Source organism: Sceloporus occidentalis, unplaced genomic scaffold (assembly GCF_023333645.1).
Source record: "Sceloporus occidentalis isolate IW3139 unplaced genomic scaffold, rSceOcc1.0.p SCAF_2, whole genome shotgun sequence".
Taxonomy (NCBI): domain Eukaryota; kingdom Metazoa; phylum Chordata; class Lepidosauria; order Squamata; family Phrynosomatidae; genus Sceloporus; species Sceloporus occidentalis.
This window is the reverse complement of record NW_028316982.1, coordinates 274,415,693-274,441,678: the sequence shown is the minus strand read 5'-3', so window position 1 is coordinate 274,441,678 and position 25,986 is coordinate 274,415,693. Positions and strand designations below refer to the sequence as shown.

The 25,986-nt window shown below is 45.6% G+C and overlaps 1 protein-coding gene across 1 annotated transcript; it reads left to right on the top strand.

Annotated features, from left to right (window-relative positions):
- The first annotated feature begins 14,952 nt into the window (after positions 1 to 14,952).
- On the top strand, positions 14,953 to 18,570 carry LOC149320261 (uncharacterized). Its single transcript, XM_089508499.1, has 2 exons — positions 14,953 to 16,743; positions 17,017 to 18,570. Exons 1-2 carry the CDS (start codon positions 16,387 to 16,389, stop codon positions 17,638 to 17,640), a joined length of 981 nt encoding a protein of 326 aa, XP_089364625.1. The 5' UTR covers positions 14,953 to 16,386; the 3' UTR covers positions 17,641 to 18,570.
- The last annotated feature ends 7,416 nt before the right edge of the window (positions 18,571 to 25,986 follow it).

The following is a 25,986-nucleotide window of genomic DNA, read 5'->3' as shown; positions in this document are numbered from 1 at the left end:
TCTGGCTCTTAGAAGGTCTCAGCAGAAGGAAAGCACCCCCCGGACCAGCCCACATCTCCCAGGCCTAATCTATATTTTCCAGAAAGAGAGGCATCTACCTTCAGAGTCTTCTACATTCATGGCTTTTGATAGTGAGGCTGCAGAAGGTCCCCTGGTCGCAGGAGGGCTCTGGACAAGGTTGGGTTTTGCTTCTTCCAGGAGGGAAACGACGCTGTTGTTTGGGACAGGAGGGACGGGGAACGCCTGCAAATTGGGATTTCCCTCTGCGAGGGGAATGGGGGCCAAAGTTGCCTGGGAGTAAAAAGAGGCCTGTCTTGTCCTGGAAGGGGGCTGGCTGAACTGGAAAGTGCTTTGGAAGTTGGATCAGTACCAGCTGGAGTCTGGGTACGGGATGCAGGTGGGAAACATACAACTGCTCCATGTCACGTCCAACTATTGGAAGCTTTTCATAGGGAAACTTCCTAGGCATAGGCCTGGGAAGCCGGCTTCTTCTCCCTCTGTCCTGGAGGGAAAGATAAGGTGCAGCTTGGGTAGGAAAATGAAGCCTGAATGCTCCTTGCTGCTGAGGGTGAGGCATATAGTCAGAGCTAAAGGCTTCTTCAGGGTTCGGCAGAATGGACTCATCCCGGACAGAAGTGGCACTCAGCGATGGAGGTGAAGTTGCACTAATGCTCCAAGAAGCTTGCCCTCCATTTGCTCTTGGCATGGTCATCACCACTGAGGAGATGCTCTGAGATGTTTGGGTTGAACCCTCGGTTGGCTGTGTGTTTGGCGACAGATCTGTAATACACACAAAGGAAGAAGATAAGCGCATCAATGGTGGCCCTTCCTGATCAGCCATAAGAAGACACATAAAAAAATAAAATAAAATTTTTTATTTATATCCCGCCCTTCTAAAAATCAGGGTGGCTTACAACATGGGTTAAAATACAATCAAAACACATCAAGACAAGAGTTAAAATACAATACAGTAATCATACAGAAAAAAACCAACAAAAGCCCCATAGCCCAACCTCTTGGCCACGGAAGAGGAGGGAGGCCCACAGGATTTTATTCGGGGAATGCCTGTTGGAACAGGAAGGTCTTTAAATCCTTCCTGAATTGGGCCAGGGTGGTAGACGAGCGGAGCTCGGTGGGCAGCGTATTCCAAAGGGCTGGGGCAGCTGTGGAGAATGACCTCCGTGTAGTGGAGGCCAACCTAGCCCCAGGCACCTTCAGTAATTGCTGCCCAGACGTTCTGAGGGTGCGAGGCGGAATGTACGGGGAGAGGCGGTCCTTCAGGTATCCTGGGCCCAAGCCATTTAGGGCTTTATAGGTGATTACCAACGCCTTATATTGGGCACGGAAGCGAATGGGCAGCCAATGGAGGTCTTTCAGAACCGGTGTTATATGGCTGGTCCTGGGAGCACCAGTGACCAGCCGGGCTGCCATGTTCTGCACCATTTGCAGCTTCCGAGTTTGGTATAAGGGTTGCCCCATGTAGAGTACATTGCAGAAATCCAGTCTCGAAGTTACCAGAGCATGTACAACAGTTTCTAGGTCCCTCTGGGCCAGGTATGGGCGCAGCTGGCGAATCAGCCAAAGCTGATAACAGGTGCTCTTGACCGTCGCATTCACCTGAGCAGTCAGGTGAAGCGACGAGTCAAGGAGCACTCCCAGACTGCGCACAGAGTCCTTCACAGGGAGCGTGACCCCGTTCAGGACAGGTGGAACCACCGCCATTCCTGGACCAGGGGAACCTATCACTAGTACCTCCGTTTTCTCTGGATTCAATTTGAGTCGGTTTTCCCTCATCCAGCCCATTACTGACTCTAGACAGGCCACGAGGGGAGAGACGCCATCCCCGGTCACTGCATCAGTCGGAGACATAGAGAAAATAATTTGGGTGTCGTCAGCGTACTGATAACCCATGTCTCCGGATGATCTCTCCCAGCGGTTTCATGTAAATATTAAATAGCATGGGAGACAGAATGGCTCCTTGAGGGACCCCAGTTTTAAGGGGCCTCTCATCAGAGCACACGTCTCCCAGCTGCACCATCTGGGACCTCCCGGAGAGGTAGGAACGGAACCACTGGAGCGCAGTGCCCCCGATTCCCACCTCTGCCAGGCGCTCCAGAAGGATACCATGGTCTATGGTATCGAAAGCCGCTGAGATGTCCAAGAGCACCAACAGGGACACGCTTCCCCCATCGATGCTCAGACGGAGATCATCGACCAGGGCGACCATGGCAGTCTCAACCCCGTAACCCGCCCGGAAGCCAGTTTGAAATGGGTCCAGATAATCCGTTTCATCCAAGACCGCCTGAAGCTGGATCGCAACCGCCCTCTCGATCACCTTTCCCAAAAACGGTAGCAGCGAAACAGGCCGATAATTATTATGAACCAGGGGGTCGAGGGAGGGCTTTTTTAGGTTCGGTTTTACAATGGCCAATTTAAGATCCGATGGAAATAGCCCATCCCTCAGAGATGTATTAATTATCCGGCGTAACAACAATGTTAAAGCCGGTCCCCCCTGGGCTGCTAACCACGAGGGGCAGGGATCAAGAGAGCAGGTTGTTTTCCGGACACTTCCGAGGATCTTGTCCACATCCTCGGTACTCACCAACTCAAACTGATCCAGTTTAACATAGTCCACGGAGGCTCTGGACACTTCTACTCTAGGTTCTGCTATAATGTCGGCGTTCAGACCTTCGCTTATATGAGAAGTTTTATCCGCAAAAAAAGTCGTTAAACAAGTCACAGCAGGCCTTAGAAGGTTCAAGGATCTGGTTCAGGGCGGGAGGGAGCTGAGTTAGCTCCCTGACCACCCTGAACAACTCTGCCGGACGCGACTCAGCGGACGCAATACGAGCACCATAGAACGAATTCTTTGTTGCTCGTATTGCCTCTCCGTAGTCCTTTAACAGTTGGTCTAGGAGAGTCTTGTCGTGTAAGCGAAGGTGTTTGCGCCAACGGTACTCTAGCCGTCGCAGAACTCGCTTCCTTGCCCGGAGGTCTTCCGTATACCAGGGCTTACGCTTGGAAGCGGGCCTGAGAGGGCGCTTGGGAGCGATCCTGTGTATAGCCCTAGAAAGACCGGTATTCCAAATACCGGTGAGGGCATCAACAGAGTCGCCGTCATTTCCAACCGTGAGCCCCCCTAAGGCTTCTTGGAACCTCTCAGGTTCCATCAGCCTTCGAGGGTGGACCATCCTAACAGGTCCACCACCCCCGGGGGAGATCTGGGTAGAGGCCTTGAGTTTCACCTCTACCAGGAAGTGATCCGTCCATGACACGGGGGAAACATTAACTATTTCCACCCACGGATTCTCCGCCTCCGAACAGAAGACCAAATCGAGGGTATTACCCACACAGTGCGTAGGACCCTGTATCAGCTGGGACAGGCCCATGGCCGCCATGGTCTCCATGAATTCCCGAGCCGCACCGGATGGAACATGGCTGGCCGTGAGGGAGATGTTGAAGTCACCCAGGACAAGAAGCCTGGGTGTCTCCAACAACAGCTCAGCGATCAGCTGTGTCAGCTCGTTAAGGGAGTCCGCTAATGCACGGGGTGGCCGATACACTAACAGAATCCCTAGACTGTCCCTAGCCTTTAGGGTCAGGTAAATACACTCGATATAGGAGGTCTGTCGGATGTGGTTCCTGGTGAGGGACACGGTGTTCCTATGTATCAAGGCCACACACCCCCCCGCCCACCTAACCTGCACTGATCCTTCACCGAGAACCCAGCGGGCAGGGCCTGAGCCCACACCGCATCCCCTTCAGGCCCCAGCCAGGTCTTGGTAATGCAAGCCAGGTCACACTTAGAGTCCTCCAGCAGATCCTGGAGGATGTGGGTCTTGTTGTTGACAGACCTGGCATTGCACAGGAGCAGCGACATGACCTAAACTACACCAATTGATTATGCCATTGCATTCAGTGGGACTTGAGCACCCATGGATTTTGGTATGCATAAGGTATTGTGGAAGCCAAACCTCAGTGGATGCCAAGGGCTCATTGTATTTCTATAGTGTAGATCCATCCTAAGAGAAAATAAACCAGGGGGATTGGGTCGATCCATCTTGCAACCAAGAGACTCCATAGAACTAGGACCATCTCATCATTCCAGAGTAACCCCCGGATCCTAGGAGGCCAGAGAATGTTTTGATGCGACATGGATTCCAGAGCAACAGTCAGTTGGCTAGAACTGAACTGAACTGAAGGTGCCTGGAGGTCTAATGTCTGTTATGCAACTCAAACCAAAACAAGAGTAAAAATAAGCATCTGAATTAAATAGTCTATCAGTTGAAGGCTTCTTCTAATACAGATACATATCTCTATTTTCTGTAGACATCAGAACTACTCTTCAATGAGTCCGTTGTTGTGTGCTTTTCAAGACATTTCCAACTTACGGCAACCCTAAGGCAAACCTGTCATAGGGTTTCTTGGCAAGATTTGTTCATAGGAGGTTTGCCATTGCCTTCCTCTGAGGCTGAGAGCAAGTGATGCGTGTCCAAGCTCATCCTGTGGGTTTTATGGCTCAACTGGGACTCGAACCCTGGTCTCCAGAGCCATAGTCGAACACTCAAACCACGAGACAACACTGGCAGTCTTCTAAATTCAAGGGCCTCCAAACCTCCTGTCACCTTTCCAAGACACTTCAGTACTTCCCTGTGCTATAAATAAATAAGATAACCCCCTCAGTTCTGCTGTGTCTTTGCTCCTCTTCCTCTCAATTCTTGGTGTTTTCACTCAAATTTCACATATAGAGATTCAGTACTTCTTGTCTTCTTGGTCAAGGCAAGGTCCTACTGAACCTGGAAGGTTTTGGTCAACGTAAGTCCTGCTGATCTTATTGGGGCAGCACTGTGTCCTCTAGTTCTGGATCTCCTTTACTCCCCCTTTTATTGATTTACTGTCACCCTTTTCTCCCTCCGTTTCCAAGAGTTTCCCCTTCCCTAGGCTAGCCCTGTGACTTTATCCTTTCTCCAAATGAACTGAGGGTCCATCCGAACAGCTAGGTATCCTCATTGCCTACCTGCCATGCTGAAACCAAAGAAACGGCTGGAGACCTGGACTCCTGGCCTCCTGACTGTTGAAGTGTCCAGTAAGGAATGGCCAGTAGGAAGATGACAAATGGTTTAGTTCTGTTTCTATGGTAATTCTGGGGGTTGTAAAGGTGGGGGCATGGAGACAAAGAACCATCTAGGCTGCAAGATTCTGCAAAGGCCAGAGGAGGAGGAGGAGGAGACCTAGGGCAACTTCCAGAAACTGGGGGAAGAAGGTGAAATGGGGATCATATCACCCTTCCTGACAGACAACTCCGTTTCACAAGCTTTTTAAAAAATAAAATTTATTCCTAAAAAATACATACATACAAAAAATAACAATACATAGAAAACAAACAAAGAAACCACTCATAAAGTACATTTGATACTTCCTAAAACTAACCTTTCATCGATTCATTTACTCACTAAAGCATATCTTCTTTAAATAGTTCTTTTTCCATATTTTAATCAGCTTGCCTTTCCAATGTCTACATGATCGTCTTATCCTCTGGTGCTCTGATTTCTGCTCACTTTCTTTCTTTGCCCCCCAGATACTTATAAATGGGATATCTTCCCCACTTCTTCTTTATGTAAACATAGACTTCATCCCACTTTTCCAAACAAATGGGCTCCTTGAGGACACAATGCAAATGTTGGAAGGGTTCCCCCTCCTTAATTTCAGCATAAGGGACAGATGAAAGGAATAATTTAAATATAGATCCAGCAAGAGGTTGTTGCTAGTAAAGTATGGCTTTAAGCATTTGCTCAGAGTTCTATAGGTATATTGCAAGCCAACAAGGCATTTTAATGAAGCTAGCTGCATCAGAAGAATACAGTTGAGTACATAATAAAATGAGATAATATTTAAAATAATTAAAAATGAGAGCTAGCTTGGCTTAGTGGCTTGAGTGTTGGACTAGGGCACTCATGGCTGGGCCATAGAAGCCCACTGGGTGACCTCACACAAGTGACACTCTCTCAGCCTCAGAGGATGGCAATGGCAAACCCACTCTGAAGAAATTTGCCAAGGAAACCCAAAGATAGGTGAATGTCTTAGGGTTGCCATAAGTCAGAAACAACTTGAAGGCACACAACAACAACAACACATAATAAAACATAGTACAGTATATGCAATATAGCTGTCAATAAGCCATATGAAACAAATGTATGTAATACTGTACATTTTCTTGAATGTTCTGTCTGTTGCAGTGCCTTGTTGTCCTTTGCCGTTATGACATTGGGTCACTTCTTAGGCTTGCGGTGTAGTCTCCTTCTTTGGAGGTTTTTAAACAGAGGCTGGATGGTCATCTGTCAGATGTGCTTTGGTTGTGAGTTCCTGCATGGCTGAATGGGGCTGGACTGGGTGGCCCTTGGGGTCTCTTCTTCCAACTCTAGGATTCTATGATCAATTCTCTGTCTACCAGGTAAAAATAATAGACACATTTACCAGCATGATCACTGTCCAGAGTGTTGAATCCCTCAAATGGATTAAGCTAGTCTTTTTGTGTAAGCATACTTGGAATGGAGGCAGATGCACCCCCAGAATTCCATAGTGTTCAGCCATGGAAGTAAAAATGGTGTCAAACTGCTTTATTTATGCACCCTTTAATCTCTTTCTTATGCTTCGCAGGAACAATTATTTGCAGGCTCATTCCATCCAGTCCATTCTTGTGGGCCTTTGAGTCCAATGTAATGTCGAAGGTGAAGTCAAAGGCTTTCATGGCTGGCATCCATAGCTTTTTGTGGGCTTGTGGGTGAGCCTAGGCAACTCCAGCAGCAGCTCCGAGACAAGTTGTGTCAGATCGGCTAGGGAGTCTGTTAAGGAACGGGGTGGACGGTCAACCAACAGAATGCCCAGACTTTCCCTGGTCTTTAAGCTGAGGTAAATACATTCGATGTGGTCCATCTTACGGATAGGTATCCTGGCCAAGGCAAGATTGTCTTTATGGTCCAAAGCCACTTCCCCCATCGCCCACATCCCTTTACCTGCTCAGTGACGGAGAACCCGGCTGGTAAGGCCTGATCCCAGATGGCTGAGCTATCATCACCCAGCCAGGTCTCCGTGAAACAAGCCAGGTCAGCCTCTTCGTCCAGTAGGTGATCATGGACTATGTGTATCATGGACTTATTTTTGACTGACCTGGCATTACACAAAAGCAGGGAAAGGTTCTGTGGTTAATTTGGCATGCTCTCCAGCCCTTTTGGGATAGCAGGGTGAATGGAACGGAAGAGAGATATCAAACATCGATCTCTCCTTCCTCTGTAACGACATTTCACCCTGTTAGCGCCATATCTTCCGTTACCCCACACATACCCTTGTATAGCCACTCCACAATCAATATCCCTTGCCTCCCCCAAGTCGCCATCTGAATGATACTCTCCTTGTCCATGCCCATCTCCCTCCAAGTGTCCTACCACAGATCTGTCCAAGAACATAGGAAATAATAGTACACAAGGAAAAAGAGAACAGCCAATTGGCATCCTCTGGCCTTGGACCGGTGAGGGTTGTTCCCGGGGCAGGCTGAAGGGACCCTTTATAGTGGCACCCGCAGCGACAGCCACCAGTCACCACTGTGTTCCTGCCACTGGGAGCCAGGGATGTTAAGGGAGCGGGCTCTCTCCTGGCTGGCGTCCTCTGGCTTTGGGGGGGGGGATCTGGCTGTGCCCCTGTCACTGCTGCCTTGCCTTTGCTGCCTTCTTTGGCCTCTGGAGGAATTGGGGGAGAAAGAGGGATGCTTCTGGCTTGGCTCAGCTCTCTGCCTGGCTGGCTGGAGGTTAAAGGAGGAGAAGGAAGGAAGGAAGGAAGGAAGGAAGGAAGGAAGGAAGGAAGGAGTGAAAGTGCCAAGGAAAGAAAAGTATAATGGGACTGTTGAAGTGGGGGGGGGGCTCATCTTGGATCATAATGATGTACCCACCCCCAAGTACCCATTATAAGAGCTATCACAGCTCACTGGTGACGCTTTAATTGACCATTTTGCAGATAAAACCTATCAGATAAAAGATGACTTGGACACCGACATTATTGCAGAGGCCATAAGTGAGGTCTCCAGTGACTCCATGAATAAGATCATACTGGATCAATTTGAATTACAGATCAGTCTCCCATCTTCCATTTCTAAGCAAGGTGATTGAGAGGGCAGTTGCTCTTCAACTCCAAGTAGTCTTGGAAGAATGCAATTTTCTAGACCCATTTCAAACTGGCTTCAGGATGGGATACAGAGTTGAGACTGCTATGGTCACCTTAGGAGATGATCTTCGCTTTAGTATCAACAGGGGAAGTGTGACCTTGCTGGTACTCTTGGACCTGCTTTTTTGCTGCGCAGCAGTACCACACAATTTGGTTGCTGCGATACCACTGTGCAGCAATGAGAGGCGGCTCCCAGCATGTGCAGGTAACCTCACGTTTTGACTTTTGCAATGTGCTTTACCTAGGTTACCCTTGTTCCAAGTCCAGAAACTTCAATTAATTTAAAATATGGCAGCCAGAGTTGTCACTGGAAGATCTAAAGGTGACCATATTAAACCTATACTAAAGTCTCTTCACTGGCTGCCAATTAACAAGGTCTTGGTTATAACCTTTGAAGCTCAACATGGATTGGGTCCAGTTTCCTTCTCCTATACAATCCACCACACACATTGAAGTCCTCTAGTAAACACTTACTGCAGCCAGCAAAAACTAGGCTCTCTGCAGTTACCCAGAGGATGTTTTCCCAAATTATGGAAAAGACTCTGGAAGAGATCCAATACATCACCAGTCTTTAAGGCTTTTAAAAGTCCATCAAGACATATATCTTTCCAGATGAACATTCCAGCAATCTCCTATTAATTTAATTAATTGTTCAACAACTGCTCTAAGTGCCTCTGCCCTATTTTTAAATAATTGTTTTATTTATTAAATCATTGTAATAATAATAATAATAATAAAATAAATTTTATTATTATTATTATTATTATTATTACAATGATTTAATAAATAAGCAAAGCAGTATGATTAAATCAAAAACGTGAGAAGAAATAAGAGAAGGTAAACAATGTAATTGGTTTCTTTTTAGGCAAATAAGAGAGAGGTTTTTGTTGGATATGAACAAAAATTGAATAGAAATAATTAGTACAAAAATAGGAAATGTGCTTGCTATAGGTCTAAAGCAGGGGTTGGCAATCTCCGGCCCGCGGGCCGGATGCGGCCCGTGGAGGCCTGCCGCCTGGTCCCTGGCTGCTGTTGCCTCCACCGCTGCCGCCGCCCGTCACAGCTTTTCGCTGCTCTGGGCGCTGCCATTTTGGGCGGCAAAATGGCGGCAAAGTCTCGTGCGACCTCCCCGCCATTTTGGGTGAAAAAATGGCAGCGCCCATAGCGGCCTCTGGGGCTATGGGCGCCGCCATTTTGCCACCCAAAATGGCGGCGCCCAGAGCAGCGAAAAGCTGTGATGGGCGGCCGCAGCGGCGGTGGGCCTCTAGGAGGCCCGCTGCGGTCTCTGGGGCTCTCTAGGAGGGCTCCGAGGGCGGCAGGGGGCCTCTGGGGGGCCCGCTGCGGTCTCTGGGGCACTCCAGGAGGGCTCCGAGGGCGGCAGGGGGCCTCTGGGGGCCCCGCTGCGGTCTCTGTGGCACTCCAGGAGGGCTCCGAGGGCGGCAGGGGGCCTCTGGGGGCCCCGCTGCGGTCTCTGTGGCACTCCAGGAGGGCTCCGAGGGCGGCAGGGGGCCTCTGGGGGCCCCGCTGCGGTCTCTGTGGCACTCCAGGAGGGCTCCGAGGGCGGCAGGGGGCCTCTGGGGGGCCCGCTGCGGTCTCTGTGGCACTCCAGGAGGGCTCCGAGGGCGGCAGGGGGCCTCTGGGGGGCCCGCTGCGGTCTCTGTGGCACTCCAGGAGGGCTCCGAGGGCGGCAGGGGGCCTCTGGGGGGCCCGCTGCGGTCTCTGGGGCCCTCCAGGAGGGCTCCGAGGGCGGCAGGGGGCCTCGGGGGGACCCGCTGTGGTCTCTGGGGCACTCCAGGAGGGCGGCAGGGGGCCTCTGGGGGGCCCGCTGCGGTCTCTGTGACACTCCAGGAGGGCTCCGAGGGCGGCAGGGGGCCTCGGGGGCCTGCTGCGGTCTCTGGGGCCCTCCATGAGGGCTCTGAAGGTGGCAGGGGGCCTATGGGAGGCCCAGTGCCGTCGCTGGGGCCCTCCAGGGGGCCCTCCAGCGCTGGCGGCCCCCACCAGCTTTTTTGCCTGTCTCTGACGGGGCCTGGGGCCCCGTGAGGGGCTAGCAAAGATGGGGAGGCCTAGCCCCCGGAGGGTGGAAGCTCTGCCCCTGGCATGTGGCCCTGCCCCTGGAGGGTGGAAGCTCCACCCCTGGCATGCGGCCCCGCCCCAGAGGGTGGAAGCTCCACCCCCGGCTTTGGCCCCCAGTCACCTGAGGGACAGCAACCCGGCCCCCGGCTCAAAAAGGTTGCCTACCCCTGGTCTAAAGGTTCATTTGTGGTGAGATTGTATAGTCAGTGCTAGGGAATCCTGGGAAATGTAGTTTTGTGAGACATAGAGTTCCCAAAGAACACTTCAGAAATAATCCAGTTTGAGGCCTCTTTCACTGCCCTGCCTTAGTGCTAGGGAATCCTGGGAAATGTAGTTTATTGTGGCACCAGAACTCTTGAATGTCTGACAGAACTACAGTTCCCAGAATCCCCTAGCATTGAGCCAAGGCAGTCAAAGTGGTCTCAAACTGGATTATTTCTACAGTGTGTTTTGGACTGTGAGGTAAAACCAGCTTTCCTTCTTCCCTATTCTGTTATTTATTTTTGCCCATTTAGTAGCATGGAGAGGGAAAAAGAAAAGCCTGAAACTAATGGCGATGATAGTGGCAGGGAATTCACCCAATGGGCAGCGCTGCTGATGACGTTAGAGCCTTGCCTGGCCAATAGGAGCGCGCTAAGACTGGTTACTGACTCCCTGGAGGCGGGTCCTTTGGGGGCCAATCAGGAGCCGAGAAACACCCCCGCTCTCTCAAGTCCCGCCCCTCCTGCCCATCAAACGCAACGTTTCTCTGCTCTCTGTCCGTCTTCTCTAAGTCCCACCTGCTCCCCATTCTTATTGGCTTGAGTGAATTCTTCTCTGCCTCTTAGGAGGCCAATAAGATTGTAGAGGAGGTGGAACTTAGAGAAGACGGACAGGGAAGAAGAAAGAAAAGTGAGAACGCAGGGAGTCGAGGAAATAAGGAAAGGGCGTATCCTAAGGGAGAGCCAATGGGAAGTGAGGGGCGGGGCCGGAGAGTTCCACCAGTTTCCAAAAGGCGGTGTCAGGAGCTGAAAGGCGTGAGGATTGAGCTGGCCCTCCGTCCATCCTTCGGTCGCCATGGAGACGGTGGGCCTTGAGGTCTGCGAGGGGAGAGGGAGGCCTAGGAAGGGCAGGGACTCAGGCTCTGGGGTCAGAACGTGGCCTGGAAGGGGAAGGGAGCACAAGGTCTTCCCAAGGCAGGGATTTCCCCTGGCTTCAATGCGAAGGGGATTCTGGGGGATGTAGTTTTGGGAGACGTTTGAGCCTCTGCAGAAACAATCCGCTTTAACTGCTCAGGCTTCAATGCTGGGGAATTCTGGGGAGCAGGAATAGCCCAGTTTCATTCCGCCTGAACTGCCCTGGATTCAGTGCTGGGGGATTCTGGGAAGTGTAGTTTTGGGAGACATATAGGTCCGCATTAACTGCCCTGGCTTCAATACTAAGGAGTCCTGTGAAGTCTAGCTTCGTGAGACATTGGTCCAAACATCGCAGCAGGAATAACCTAGTTTGAGAGCGCTTTAGCTGCCCTGGCTCAGTGCTAGGGAATCCTGGGAAGTGTAGTTTATTGTGGCACCAGACCTCTCTCATAGAGAAAGACAGATGTCTCATAAAACTACAGCTCCCAGAATCCCCTAGTATTAGGACAGGGCAGCTAAAGCGGTCCCAAACTAGGTTATTTCTGCACTATGTTTGTTTTGAGCCCATTGTTATCCCTTAGTGATAGGATCCCATGGAGGTCCAAAACACTGCAGGGATAACCCAGTTTGAGGCTGCTTTAACTGCCTTGGTTCAATGCTAGGGAATTCTGGGAACTCTTAATTTTGTGAGACATTGAGGCAAAACACACTGCAGAAATAGCTCACTTTGAGACTGCTTTAACTGCCCTGGCTCAGTGCTAAGGAATCCAGGGAACTGGAGTTTATTGTGGCCCCAGAGCTCTCTCTGACAGAAATGGCTCAATGTCTCACAAAACTACAGTTCCCAGAATTCCCCTAACACTGAGCCAGGGCAGTGAAAGCGGTCTTCATTCAAACAGTCCTCAAAGCAAGGGTTCATGAGATGCCTTTAAAACAGGGCACTTGCTGTCCTCTGAAGGCTTGTGGGAGAGAACATGGCTGCATCCACTCCAGAAAGAGTCCAGCTGGGCACCACTTTTAACTGCCATAGGAGACTGAATGCTGTGGGAATCCTGGGAATTGTAGTTGGCTGTGGCCCCGGACCTCTTGTCTGAGGCTTAATGTCTCACAAAACTACAGTTCCCAGAGTTCCCTAGCATTGAGCCAGGGCAGCGAAAGTGGTCTCAAACTGGATCGTTTCTGCAGTGTGTTTTGGACCTAGGTTCCGTGGGAGTGGGAGGCCTGCGGCGTTTGGGGGATTGGGTGTTTGTGAAAACCATAAAGCCCTGTGAGGGGAGACATGGGGAGCTGGGGATGTTTAGCCTGAAGAAGAGAAGGTTAAGAGGGGATATGATAGCCCTGTTTAAATATTCAAAGGGATCTTACATTGAGGAGGGAGCAAGCTTGTTTTCTGCTGCTCCAGAGACTAGATAAGATTACTGCACTACATTCTTTCATTTGTTTGTTGTGTGTCTTCAAGTCATTTCTGGCTTTGGTTGACCCTATCTTGAGGTTTTCTTCACAGATTTGTTCAGAGGGGGTTTGCCATTGCCTTCCCCTGAGGCTGAGAGAGTGTGACTTGGGCAAAGTCACTCCGTGGGTTTCCATGGCCAAGCTGGGAATCGAACCCTGGTCTCCAGAGTTGTTATCCAAAACGCTCAAACCACTATGCCACATCAGGCTCTACATATAGTTCTCCTGTTCCACTATTCCTATAGTACTCCTGTCCCATTATTACTACTCTGGCTGCCTCCTCTTACATTCTGGGGTTTTGGAGTTAAGTGTGGACTGAGGATATTAGCATTGCTATTCCACTTTGACTGCTCTGGCTTCCTCCTATTGCATTCTGGGGTTTGCAGTTCTATCACACTACACTCTTAAAGCATTGCTATGCCACTTCAGTTGCTCTGGATGCCTCTTGTTGCATTCTGGGATTTTCAGTATAGGGGAAAGGCATTTAGACTTCTTAGCCAGAGAGCTTTTAGGAGATTGTCACACTATATTCTTAAACTGTTGCTATTCCACTTTAACTGCTCTGGCTGCTTCCTGTTGCATTCTGGGGTTTGCAGTTCTATCACACTACACTCTTAAAGCATTGCTATGCCACTTCAGTTGCTCTGGATGCCTCTTGTTGCATTCTGGGATTTGCAGTTGAGGAAGGGGAATTTAGAAGATTCAGCCAGAGAGGTCTTAGGCCTCACTGAACTACAAACCCCAACATATGGAGGGCTAAAGCTTGGGAACCATTGCTTTAAAGCAGGGGTCCCTAAACTGTACTCTTTCAGGGATTTTGGACTTCAGCTCCCAGAATCCCAGATTGTTGGCCAACATGGCTGAGGCTTCTGGGAGCTGGAGTCCAAAATTTCATAAAGGGCATAGTTTGGGGGTCACTGTTTTAAAGGAATGGGAAAAAAAACACATATTGCCAGCTCCACCTTGGCCAGAGATATTGAGGTTTCAGAGAAAGGTCCATAGATGTAACACCCCCTTGTCGTGGGGGAGAGGCTTGCGTATCCTAATGAAGCTGTGAGCTATGCTGGCGGTGGTATAATAGCCACCTATGGGGCCTCCCATGCCAGACAGGTCACAACCAAAGGGTCTGACCAAGAGCGCCAAAGGGCAGGATGGGCTCTCTAGCCTTATGGCAACCATCCTAGGAGAAGGAAAACTCTAATCCCAAACCCGGGCAGCTGGTGCTCGTCTAACCCTGCAAGGTCAACCATCTCAGAGAAGGAAACTCTAATCAAACCTACAACCCGAGGACCTCGCTGCCACTGTCCATGCTTGTCAAGGCCTCAGCAGACGAACCTCTGGTTTAAAAGGTGAGGCCAGTTCTGGCTTCCGGTTGGTAATGGCGCCCGTTGAGAAGCTTCTTGGCTAGCTGGCTAAGGGCTGATCGGACATCGCGGCTTTTGGGGGGGTTTAGGCTTAGCCTGACAACCCTGAAGTTCCCCCCTTGGCATAGGGGGGCCGAAGGGGGCTCGGCGGAGGCTCGATATCCTGTGATCCCGCTTCTCAGACTTCCCAGACGGCTGTCGGGAGGAGAGGGTCGGGACCAGTGGGGCCGAAGAGCATTCCATGGCCGCTTTGAATCTCCATTAATGGACAGTGGCGCCGCCAATTTTACTTTAAAGGATCTCCAGGATTGGATCAATTAATCGACTTCCCATCAAGATTGAGGTGATACTTTTGCAAACATCTTTATATGGCATAAGTATTTAAAAATATAAGATAAAAGGACTTTGAAAAGGAGTGAAGAAGCGATTTGGCTGAGAGTAAATTCGCTTTTTTAAATCTGTAATTAACAACTTAAATGAACTCTAAATGAGAAGGAGGTAGAGCAGTAAGTACCCCTGAAGAAGTGACGAAAGGACATTGAATGATAAACATTGGGAATATATCTCTTAAATGAAAAAAAAAGAAAAAAAGAAAGTTTAATGTACACTAAACTAGAAGATTTGGCGAATAAAGAGTTAAATAAACCATAGAGGATGAGGACGGGAGGAGGGGCCGACGAGGACGGGAGGAGGGGCCGACGAGGACGGGAGGAGGGGGCGACGAGGACGGGAGGAGGGGCCGACGAGGACGGGAGGAGGAGTGTCCAGAGGCGACAGAGCAACGTAGAAGATCTGTAGTTTTTTTCTTCCCTTAACGGAGGCTGCTGTGCTACTCGGAGAGAAGGAGTTTCCTCCAAGACGCAAACAGGAAGTGACGGTGACCGAAGGGAATAAGGAGACATGGGAATTGTAGTTTAATCTCCACTCAACTCCGCCCCTGTTGATAATTAACACGGCAGTAAAAGGGCGTAGAGGCTACAAGGTTGAAAAGAACAAAAAGTACTCTGGGAATTGTAGTAAGTAAGCATAAACAAAGACTTCTTGAGAACAAAGAGTCCAGTAAAAGGGCAAAAGGGTATATGGGAAGTGTAGGTTTTTTTGTGGCTTCGTCTTCTTCTCCCCCTCTTGTTCCCGCTTGCTCTTACTTGCTAGCGATTTCAGCGTCCCCTCATTAGGAAAGGGACACAAGGAAGAAAATAAGAAAAGTGAATGAAACTTTTTGGATCGCTAACGATACAAATGAGAAAGACTTTAATGTACTAAGGAATTATCTCAGGAAAAGTATATACATATAAATTTGCTTTTGAACTGGAAAGGGGGGAAAAAAGGGGGGAGACATTTCTTTGATGTTCTGTATTCCCTTTTCATTGGGAACTTAGATGCTTGAGGAGTAATTGGTAGTGACAGCTAGTTGGATCTATGATATAGGAAGGGATAAGAAGGGAGTCTAGATTTTGACTATTTAAAAATCTGGAGATAGTGGTATACTGAAAAAGAAAGAAGGTGTAAGACCCAGCAACCTCCACCAGAAATCCAGAACAGCAACTTGCTTCAAAGCAGTGAAGTTTTATTGGAAATGCAGGTATATGTGACTAGACAAACTTTTCAGCAGAATCTGGCAAGCCAAGCCTCAAGCACTAAGTTAAAACAGCTACTCCTCCCCACCTTTTTTCCTGTGAGCCCTTTCCCCCCTCCTTCCAGGACTAGGAATCCTGAGAAGCCAACACTGTGGCCTTGAGGACGCTTACAGATGTCTCGGCCTTATCACATTCCATTCCATAGCAGCAATCATTCCCAAGCACCAGCTAGCGCTAACCCCCCCCCCCACTACAAGCAGGCAGAACTACAGTTCTAAAGCAATTGCTAAGCAAGATGATCAATGACTATAGGAACTGTGAATCTTGTTTGGTAATTAGCTTTGGAGTTCTGACAGAAGGGGGGGAGGAGGGAGAAAGGGGAGAAAAAAACAAAACCTGATATATTGTAATATTGTTATTATTGTTGCTATCACTTTCTGAATTGACAGAAGCCTTGATAATTGAACTGTGGATAAGATTTTTTGAAAAGGACATTCTATACTTGTAAGTTAAAGTTCAAGTTGTAAAAATGTCAGTCTCGGGCAAGAAGGGCAACAACCACAGAGAAAACATTCAGCAGAAAAACCAGATATGATTACAACGCTATTGGAAGAAATAAGAAAATTAAGGACAGATTTAATGGAGACAAAGGCTGAGCTAAAATCTGAGATTAAAGATACTGAAAAGGGAATTCGTCAAGAAATAAGATCAGATATGAAAGAGATAAATCAAAATATTACAAAATTAACCACAGAAATGACAGCAACAAAACAGAAAATACAGAAAATAGAAAAGAGGAGCGACAACATAGAATCTGAAATGGAGAAGATGAAGAAAAGATTTGAAGAAGAGCTGGAAGAAAAATCCATATGGGAACAGAAATTTAGAGATAAATGTATTAAGATAAGGGGACTACCAGAAGAGAGAGAGAGACGAGGACCTCATGGATAAGATATCAAATTGCTTGGCGGAATTTTTGGGTAGAGATCCAGGCCTGTTACAGACTGCCAAAATAAAGCTTCTTCGGGTCTCTTTGGAGGTATGCTATTTAAGTGATGCATGGGTCCTAAGAGTCCGGAGGTCGCACCAAAGCCCCACTCCATTCCTAAGCACTGGAGTGCAGCTTTGGTGCAGCTTCCAGATTCTTAGGATGCATGCATCATTTAAACAGCATACCTACAAAGAGACCCGAAGCAGCTTTATTTTGGCAGTCTGTAACAGGCCCCTGTAAATTTTGAGTATGAAATTGATCGGTTGTTTCGCGTGAACTCTTATATTGCATCACAAAGACAATTACCGAGGGATGTGATCGTTTATTTTGTGAGGAAATTTATGAGGGATGAGGTTCTAAAAAAACACAATGAAAATCCCCTAGAATATGAAGGACAAATTTTGAAAATATTTAAAGACATTCCCATGAAGCAACTAAGGAAGAGAAAAGAGTACCAATTTATAACAATAAAACTAAGACAAGAAGCTATAAGATACAGATGGGAAGTACCAGAGGGTTTAACCTTCTGGTTCAGGAAAAAAAGAATTACGATTAAGACTGTAGAAGAAGCAAGAAAATTTATGAAACATTTTAAATGTCAACAGGATATGTCAAAAGAAGAAAAACAAGAAGAAAAAGAGAGACGGTCAAAAAGGACAATGGTGACTCATAGGATGGCAAAAAATTTAGAACAGCTGAAAGAGAAAAAATTAACACGGATTGAAGAGACGGAGATTTATGGAGAAGGAGCCACTGGGGGATTAGAAGAAGAAAAAGAAGCTGAAGAGATAAGGAAGGAGGATGAAGAAGAGATGGAAAATGTGGACGAGGAAGTAGGTGAAGAAGTACAATAAAGTATATTAAGATTTTCAATAATACCAAGAAAATGGAGAAATTAAAACTCTTGACATGGAACGTACAAGGATTGAACACACCACACAAGAGGAAAAAAATTTTTCACCTATTACAGAAACAAAAGTTAGAGGTAATCTGTTTGCAAGAGACGAGGATAAGAAAGAAGGATATTAAACATCTACGAAATCCAAAATTGGGCCTAGAACTTGTTGCGGCTTCAAATCAAAAAAAGAAGGGAGTGGTGATGTATGTTGACCCTAAATTAGACCCAAAGGAAATTGTAATAGATAATGCAGGTAACTATTTGATAATTGAATTGAAGTCCCAGGGTAGAATATTGATCTGTGTCGGAGTTTATGGAGTATTGGAGAGTAAAGGAAAATTTTATAATAAATTGTTGAATGACTTAAAAGAATTAAATTTTGACGATTTAATTTTAATGGGGGACTTGAATGGTGTAGTAAATCCGGGACTAGATAGGAAATCAGAGAAGAAAATAAAAGAATCACAGGGTAAATTACCAAAGGAATTTTTCGATTTAATTGATTTAATGAAAATTCAAGATGCATGGAGAATGAAATATGGAAATGCATGAGATTACACGTTTTACTCAAATAGACACAAGTCGTGGTCACGCCTAGACATGTTTTTCCTATCTTGGGTTGAAAATTGACAAAATGGACATATTGCCTAAAGTGTGGTCGGATCATAATCCAGTGAGGTTGGAAATAAAAATTGGTAGAAGGGAATTTTCCTGGAGATTAAGTGAGACTTTACTAAATAATGAAGATGTGATAAAGGAAATGGGTGAAAATATTGAAATGTATTTTGTAGAAAACATGAACAAAGAAGTCCCAACACAAATCGTATGGGATGCCTCCAAAGCTGTTGTTAGAGGTTTATTCATGAAAAAAGGAGCCGAATTGAAAAGGAAAAAAGAGAGGAATTTGAAGAAATTATTAGAGGAAGTAAAAGAAAGAGAAAATCAACTCAAAGCTAATTCGAATGATAAGAACGCAAAACAAGAAATAAAATTTTTACAGAAACAAATAGAGTCAATTACACAAGAAGAAATTCAAAAGAAAATTACCTTTGTCAAGCAAAAATACTTCGAATCTGCAAATAAACCAGGAAGACTTTTGGCCTACCAATTGAGAAAAGAAAGAACAAAAAGACAAATTGGAGAATTGCAACTGGAGGGGAAAATAATTAAAAATCCAAAGAGAATACAAAATATATTTAAGGAATTTTACACCAATCTGTATCAAAAAGTAAAGATAAAAGATGAAGAAGTGGAAAATTATCTCCAGAAGATACATGTGCCCAAAATTAGCAATGAGCAACAAAAAGAACTCAATAAGGAGATATCAAAAGAGGAAATAATTGCGGCAATTAAGAAAAGCAAATCAGGTAAGGCACCAGGCCCGGATGGCTTTATCATGGAGCATTATAAGAAGTTCACGAAACAGTTGCTGTACCCACTTCACATGACGATGAATGAGGTAGTAATGGGAAATACTCCGGAAACATGGCGCCAAGCAAATATTACCCTAATTCACAAAGAAGATAGAGACCTGAAGAATCCATCCAATTACAGGCCGATATCGCTTTTAAACACCGACTACAAAATTTTTGCTCAAATTCTGGCAGAAAGATTAAAAAAACATCTTAAAAGATTGGATACATGAGGATCAAAATGGTTTTTTACCTAATCGATTGATGAGAAATAATATAAGAAATGTACTAAATTTGATTGAATATCATGAAAAAAATTACGATAAAAAATTATTATTGATTTTCTTGGACGCGGAAAAAGCTTTCGACAAAGTAAATTGGAAATATATGATTGCGACACTAAAAGAAATGAATATGGGAGAAAACTTCCTGACCTGGATCCAAAATATATACAAAAAGCAGGAGGCCAAATTAATAGTAAATGGAGAAAAAACAGAAACTTTTGATATACAAAAAGGTGTAGGACAGGGGTGTCTCCTATCCCCTTTATTATTCTTGGTGGTAATAGAAACCTTACTAAAACAATTAAGAGAAAAGAAACAAATTGCAGGAGTGAAGATCAAGGGATGGGAATACAAAACAATGGCCTTTGCAGACGATTTGGATATTTCCTTAAGTAATCCTGTGGATGACATAGATTATCTGCTAACAACTTTGAAGGATTATGGTGAATACTCAGGTTTTCAGGTCAATAAGGACAAAACAAAAATGCTAGCGATGAATATATTTGAAGAGGAACAAGAGAAAATTAAAGAAAAATCCAATTTTCAAATAGTTAAAAAAGTGAAGTATCTTGGAATTTGGCTTACAACAAAAAATTCAGATATATTTAAGAATAACTATGAAAAGATTTGGTCCAAAATCAGAAAAGACATAACAAGGTGTGAAAAATTGCAACTTTCCTGGTTGGGTCGAATATCCGCTATTAAGATGATGATATTACCAAGGATGGTGTTTTTATTTCAGAATGTACCGATTATTCATAATGAAACTCCCTTCCAAAAATGGAATAAAGAACTGTCAAAATTCATATGGAACTCTAAAAAGCCCAGGATTAGATTTAAATTACTCCAAGATGCAAAAGAAAGAGGGGGCTTAGCACTTCCGGACCTAAAGTTATATTATATTATATACACCGCTTTGATCTAATTTGGGAAAGCGGTATATAAATAAACATTATTATTATTATTATTATTATTATTATTACTTTGCAGCCCCCCTAACCTGGACCCTAGACTGGATCAGACTAAAAAAGAACAAAATACTAAATCTAGAAGGAGCTGGTCTGGTGTATGGCTTGCATAGTTACCTATTCTATGGGAAAGATAAAGTCAATAAAGAATTTAGCAATCATTTTATAAGAAGAACGATTTACTACGTATGGCAGAAAATAAAGCGGAGGTGGTTTTCAAAAATCCCACTATGGGTGTCTATTAATGAGGCTTTTTATACAAGAGAAAAAATGCTATGTGAAAAATGGCCAACATATGAAGATCTGACTAGAGATGAAAATAATAAAAGAAGATTAAAAACTGAGGAAGAACTACAAGATGAGGTTTTTATACAGAAGGATAAAAGAACAATATAATCAAGATCTAAAATTATATGGAATAGGTAAGGGAGAAGCCGAGTTTGAAAAGATAATAATGCAAGAAGGGACTAAAGAAATTTCTAAAATCTACCAATTACTGCTGAGACAAGAACTTGAACAGGAAAATATAAAAGACTGTATGATAAAATGGGCTCAGGAACTGGGACAAAATATTCAACTAGCACAATGGGGAAAAAATTGGACAAGACGAATGAAGTTCACTAAAAGCTATGCTCTTCAAGAAAATCTGATCAAAATGCAATTTAGATGGTACTTAACTCCTGAATTATTAGCCAAAGTTTCTAAAGACTGTAACAACAAATGCTGGAAGCGCAAGGAAGAGACTGGAACATTGATACACTGCTGGCGGAGATGTAAGATTGTCAGTAAATTTTGGTCTGAAGTTCACCAACAAATTCAAAATATTCTAAAAGTAAATTTTGGGAAAGATCTTAAGATGCATCTGTTAAATATGGTAGAGGATAGTGAATTAGAAAGGAAACACGGAAGAATAATATTTTACATGATCCTAGCTGCAAGGACTCTTTTAGCCTCTGTGTGGAAATTGGAAAAGGTACCAGATATAAAATCATGGGTAATTAAGGTATATGAGTATATGGACATGGACAAATTAACCTGCTGGGTAAATAAAGGATCAATGGACAAATCAAAAAAACAATGGGAACCATGGATAAGGTACATGAAACAAGAAGAGGGGGACTATTCTGTTATAATATATGAATAATTTTTAAAGTCAACAGATTAAAAGAATAAAGAGACCATTTCACTTGGTAATAGTACATAAGTAATAAAATGTAACAAGAATAAGAAAAGGTGAATGGATCATGGCAAAGAGGGTAGTAATAGATTTAAGAACAATACATATAAAGAACAATGAGGATTATAAAGGAGATGCCTAAAGTGACAATTGATAATGAACTGGTTTTTTATACAATTTTGATGGGAAGTCAAGGAAGGCTTATAAAGGTAAACTCAAAAATTATTGGAATGTAAGAACACAATATGATGTATTTTATTTGTAAAAAATTAATAAAAACATTTAAAAAAAAAGAAAAGGTGAGGCCAGTTCTGTGCGCACTGCGCTCCACCAGAAAAATCCATTGCACAGGCTTGAAGGACACATCCAATCTCCGAAAAAGCCCTGTAGCGATAGGCGAGGGACGAAACGGCAGGTGTAAAGATGCACTGGAAGCCGCAGACCCAACCCTGCATGCAGGCGGTTCAGGACTTTGGTTGCTCGAGACGGACCGGGGATGATAGTCTTGTTTGGCAGCCTTTTTTAAGGAGAGCACTGCTTGCTCCATATGGAGAGGGGCCTAGAAAAGGTGGCCTAAAGAAAGCTCACCAACAATGGTCCTCCCTGGCCTCGCATCGGCAGGCATGGAGACGCACCATCCATGACGCTGCAGCCTTCTTCAAAAGCTCACGCCAAATGAGCCTCAAAGAGAAATGACAACGCAGAAAGAACCGCAACCAGGAAACATCACCCAAGGAGACTTTCCGCTGTGCTTTCTGCAACCGGACCTGTTTATCCCGAATTGGCCTTTCTAGTCACCAAGGCGCTTGTACAAAGCGCAGGATGAGTCCTTCCTGAATCTTCGTTCGCGAAGCAAAGCCAGAGAGAGAGAGAGACTTCTTGTTGGAGCCCCTAACCCAGGTATGGAGGTTTGTCTACCGCTCCTGGACGGGGTCACAGTTCCCCTAAAGGACTCTGTTTGCAGTTTGCGGGTGCTCCTGGTTCCTTTGCTCCAGATGTCAGCTCAGATAGATGCGACGGCCAAGAGTGCCTGTTATCAGCTTCGGTTGATACGCCAGCTGCGCCCTTATCTGGAGCCTGAAGACCCCAAAACTATGGTTCATGCGCTGGTAAGCTCACATCTTGACTTCTGCAATGTGCTCTACATAGGGCTGCCCTTGCAGTAAGTCTGGAAACTTCAACTAATTCAAAATATGGCAGCTCACTGTGACAATTTATTTATTTATTTATTAGGTTCAGGTGGGCTTTATTTATAAATTCACATACATTTGCGATTGTACTTTCCAGTTACTTATAACTTCTGCCAGCATCTCTTGAACATACACGATATTTACAGATTGATCATATTTACAACTTCAAATACCTTCCAATAGATGTTCTATTTATTATCTTGGCATAACCTATATATTCTGTACTGATATTTTGCTCTTCCCTGTATTTTCCCCTTACAAAACACCTCCCTCCCTTCTCCCTTTTCAGTTTTGTTTTATTGTCTTTGTTCAACCCATGTCTGGTTTTTCTCTATCAAATACTATCAAATGTTCTTATCTTTATATTCTATATTCCATTCCTCAATCCGTATTTTTTTGAAAATATTCTTATTTTACTAAGTCTGTGCTTATATAGGGAAGACGTTTTAAAGCAGCATTTAAACTTGCACTATTTGTTTTTAAAAGACTAAGGCGGGTTACAATGCCCCTGGCTCTAATACGGACTCTGTCCGTAGAATATCGCGCCGGCCATTCCACACGGCTGGCGCCATCTTTACGTATCGGACGCTGTGTGTCCGAACGTGTCGCGGCGTCTGTGACGTCGCGAATGCGCCCCTGGCGCCTCGCAACGTCACAGAGGCGCCGCAAGAAGAAGCTCCATTTTGGAGCTTCTTTTTCGGTCCGTGCGGGAGCCACCCGGTGTGGCTGCTGCGGCTCCCGCACGGAGCAAACGGCGCGGCGGCAGACCGCCTCAAAGCAGCGGTTTATAACCTGCCTAAATGCTATTATCAGTTTTGTGGCTATTTTTACAGAAAGACGTAGAGTGCAAACTCTTCAAGTGCGTTTATTTTATGGAGTGAGATGGGCTTTTCCAACTGACTCACATATAATTACAATTAATTATTAATAATTACTCCTTTCTGGAAATGGCTCAAGCCCTTAAAGTCCCCAGTATGTACTGGGGGTGGAGCCAAGGTCCATCTGGAATGGGCCTTTGCTTCCTTCTGTTTTGGGAGAGGAGAGTAGAAAGAGCTTCAACACGAGAGATGGTCCTCTCTTATCTGAAAAGAGGCAAATGTCTATTCACACACATAGACCCTTTGATTCCCCTCTGAAATATAGACCCACGGAGACTCCCAAGAGAGAGAAGGAGGCCTGGCAGCCAGAGGAGCCTTTCTGTCTTGGCAGGGAAGGGAAGGGAAGGGAAGGGAAGGGAAGGGAAGGGAAGGGAAGGGAAGGGAAGGGAAGGGAAGGGAAGGTGGGGGCCTCCATGGGGGACTCCCCAATTGGGTTCTTCTGTGAGAATAAGGACTGAAGGGGTAGAGGCCGGGGGAGGAGGAGGGCCTCACTTGCTCCAGCCCCGAAAGCTGCCTCCCTACAGGAGCCCTGTAGCCCCCGTCATTGGCTCCAAAATGCGTTCATTGACTGCAAACTACATTGGACCATAATAATAATAATAATAATAATAATAATAATAATAATAATAATACCAACATAATAATACAAACATAATAATAATAATAACAAAAACCAGAATATTATTTATTAAGGATGTTTGAAGAAAATTTGGACAATAAATATGGGAAGGCTCTGTTTTATATGACAACCTTAGCTAGAATAATGTTTGCGCAAAACTGGAAGTCAAAATCTATCCCAGAAAAGGAGGTTGCCTGAAGGACTGAGACTGGTCCATTGCAACCTCCGACTGAGACTCCTTTCCTAAAGGATCCAGACTGCCCCATTGGGATCTCAGGCTGATGCTCCTTACCTGAAGCATTGAGACTGGCCTATTGGGACTTTAGGCTGTGGCTTCTTTCCTGAGGTCTATAGACTGGCCCATTGCAACCTCAGGCTGATGCTCCTCACCTGAAGCATTGAAACTGTCCCATTGTGATCTCAGAATCATAGACTCATAGAATCCTAGAGCAGGAAGAGACCACTAGGACCATCCATTCCACCCCTGCCATGCAGGAACTCTGTCAAAGCATCGCTGACCGATGGCGATCCAGCTTCTGTTTAAAGTTGTCCAGGGAAAGAGAATCCTCCACACTCCTAGGAAGGAGTATGTTTCACTGTCCAACAACTCTTATTGTCAGTTCCTTCCTCCTAATGTTGAGGTTGAATCACTTTTCCTGGAGCTCACATCCATTGTTCCAGGTCCTGTTCTCTGGAGCAGCAGGAAACAAGCTTGCTCCCTCCTCAATATGACATCCCTTCAAATATTTAAACAGGGCTGTCATATTACCTCTTAAATTTCTCTTCTCCAGGCTAAACATCCCCAGCTCCCTGAGTCTTTCCTCATAGCACATGGTTTCCAGACCCTTCACCATTTTAGTTGCCCTCCTTTGGACATGCTCCAGTTTCTCAACATCCTTTTTGAATTTTGGGGCCCAGAACTGGACACAATATTCCAGGTGGGGCCTGACCAGAGTAGAATAGAGTGGCACTATTACTTCCCTTGATCTAGACCCTATACTTATATTGATGCAGCCTAAAATTGCATTGTCCTTTTTAGCTGCCGCATCTCACTGTTCACTCATGTTCAACTTGTGGTCTACTTGGACTCCAAAATCCCTTTCACAAGTAGTTTCATTCAGCCAGGTGTCCCCCATAATCCTATATCTGTGCATTTTATTTTTCCGCCCTAAGTGCAATACCTTACATTTCTCTGTGTTGAATTTCATTTTGTTATCTTTGGCCCTGCTTTCAAGTCTATTCAGATCATTTTGAATGTTGATCCTGTCCTCTGGAGTATTACCTTGGGCAAGTCACACTCTCTCAGCCTCAGAGGATGACCATGGGAAACCCACTCTGAAGAAACCTGCCAAGAAAATCTCTTCAGAGACTCCCATAAGGTCACCATAAGACAGTGATGGTGAACCTTTTAGAGGCCAAGTGCCCAAACTAACCCAAAACCCACTTATTTATTGCCAAGCGCCATGTCCCTCTGGCTTTCTAGTAAGAAACTCTGGCAAACTCTGTGCTGGGGTGACGGCACAAGTGCCCACAGAGAAGGCTCTGAGTGCCACCTCTGGCACGTGTGCCATAGGTTCGCCATCACTGCCATAAGACCTGGAAACAACTGGAAGGCAGACCCCAAGAACAACATTGGGAAATAGGGGCAAGCCTTGCCTTGGGAAAGTGCAATGACTGGGCTCCAGTCAATGGAGGTCTTCTTCAGGCAGTAAAGGGAGGTTTATGCAAATGCAGAATGACATCACTGCTACGGAAGGCTCACTTGACCAATCAG

Coding starts and splice junctions, on each gene's coding strand:
- LOC149320261 (XM_089508499.1), top strand. CDS start 16,387: ATGATTACAACGCTATTGGAAGAAATAAGAAAATTAAGGACAGATTTA. Junction 16,744..17,016: donor AGAGACGAGGACCTCATGGA/TAAGATATCAAA, acceptor AGTCTGTAACAG/GCCCCTGTAAATTTTGAGTA.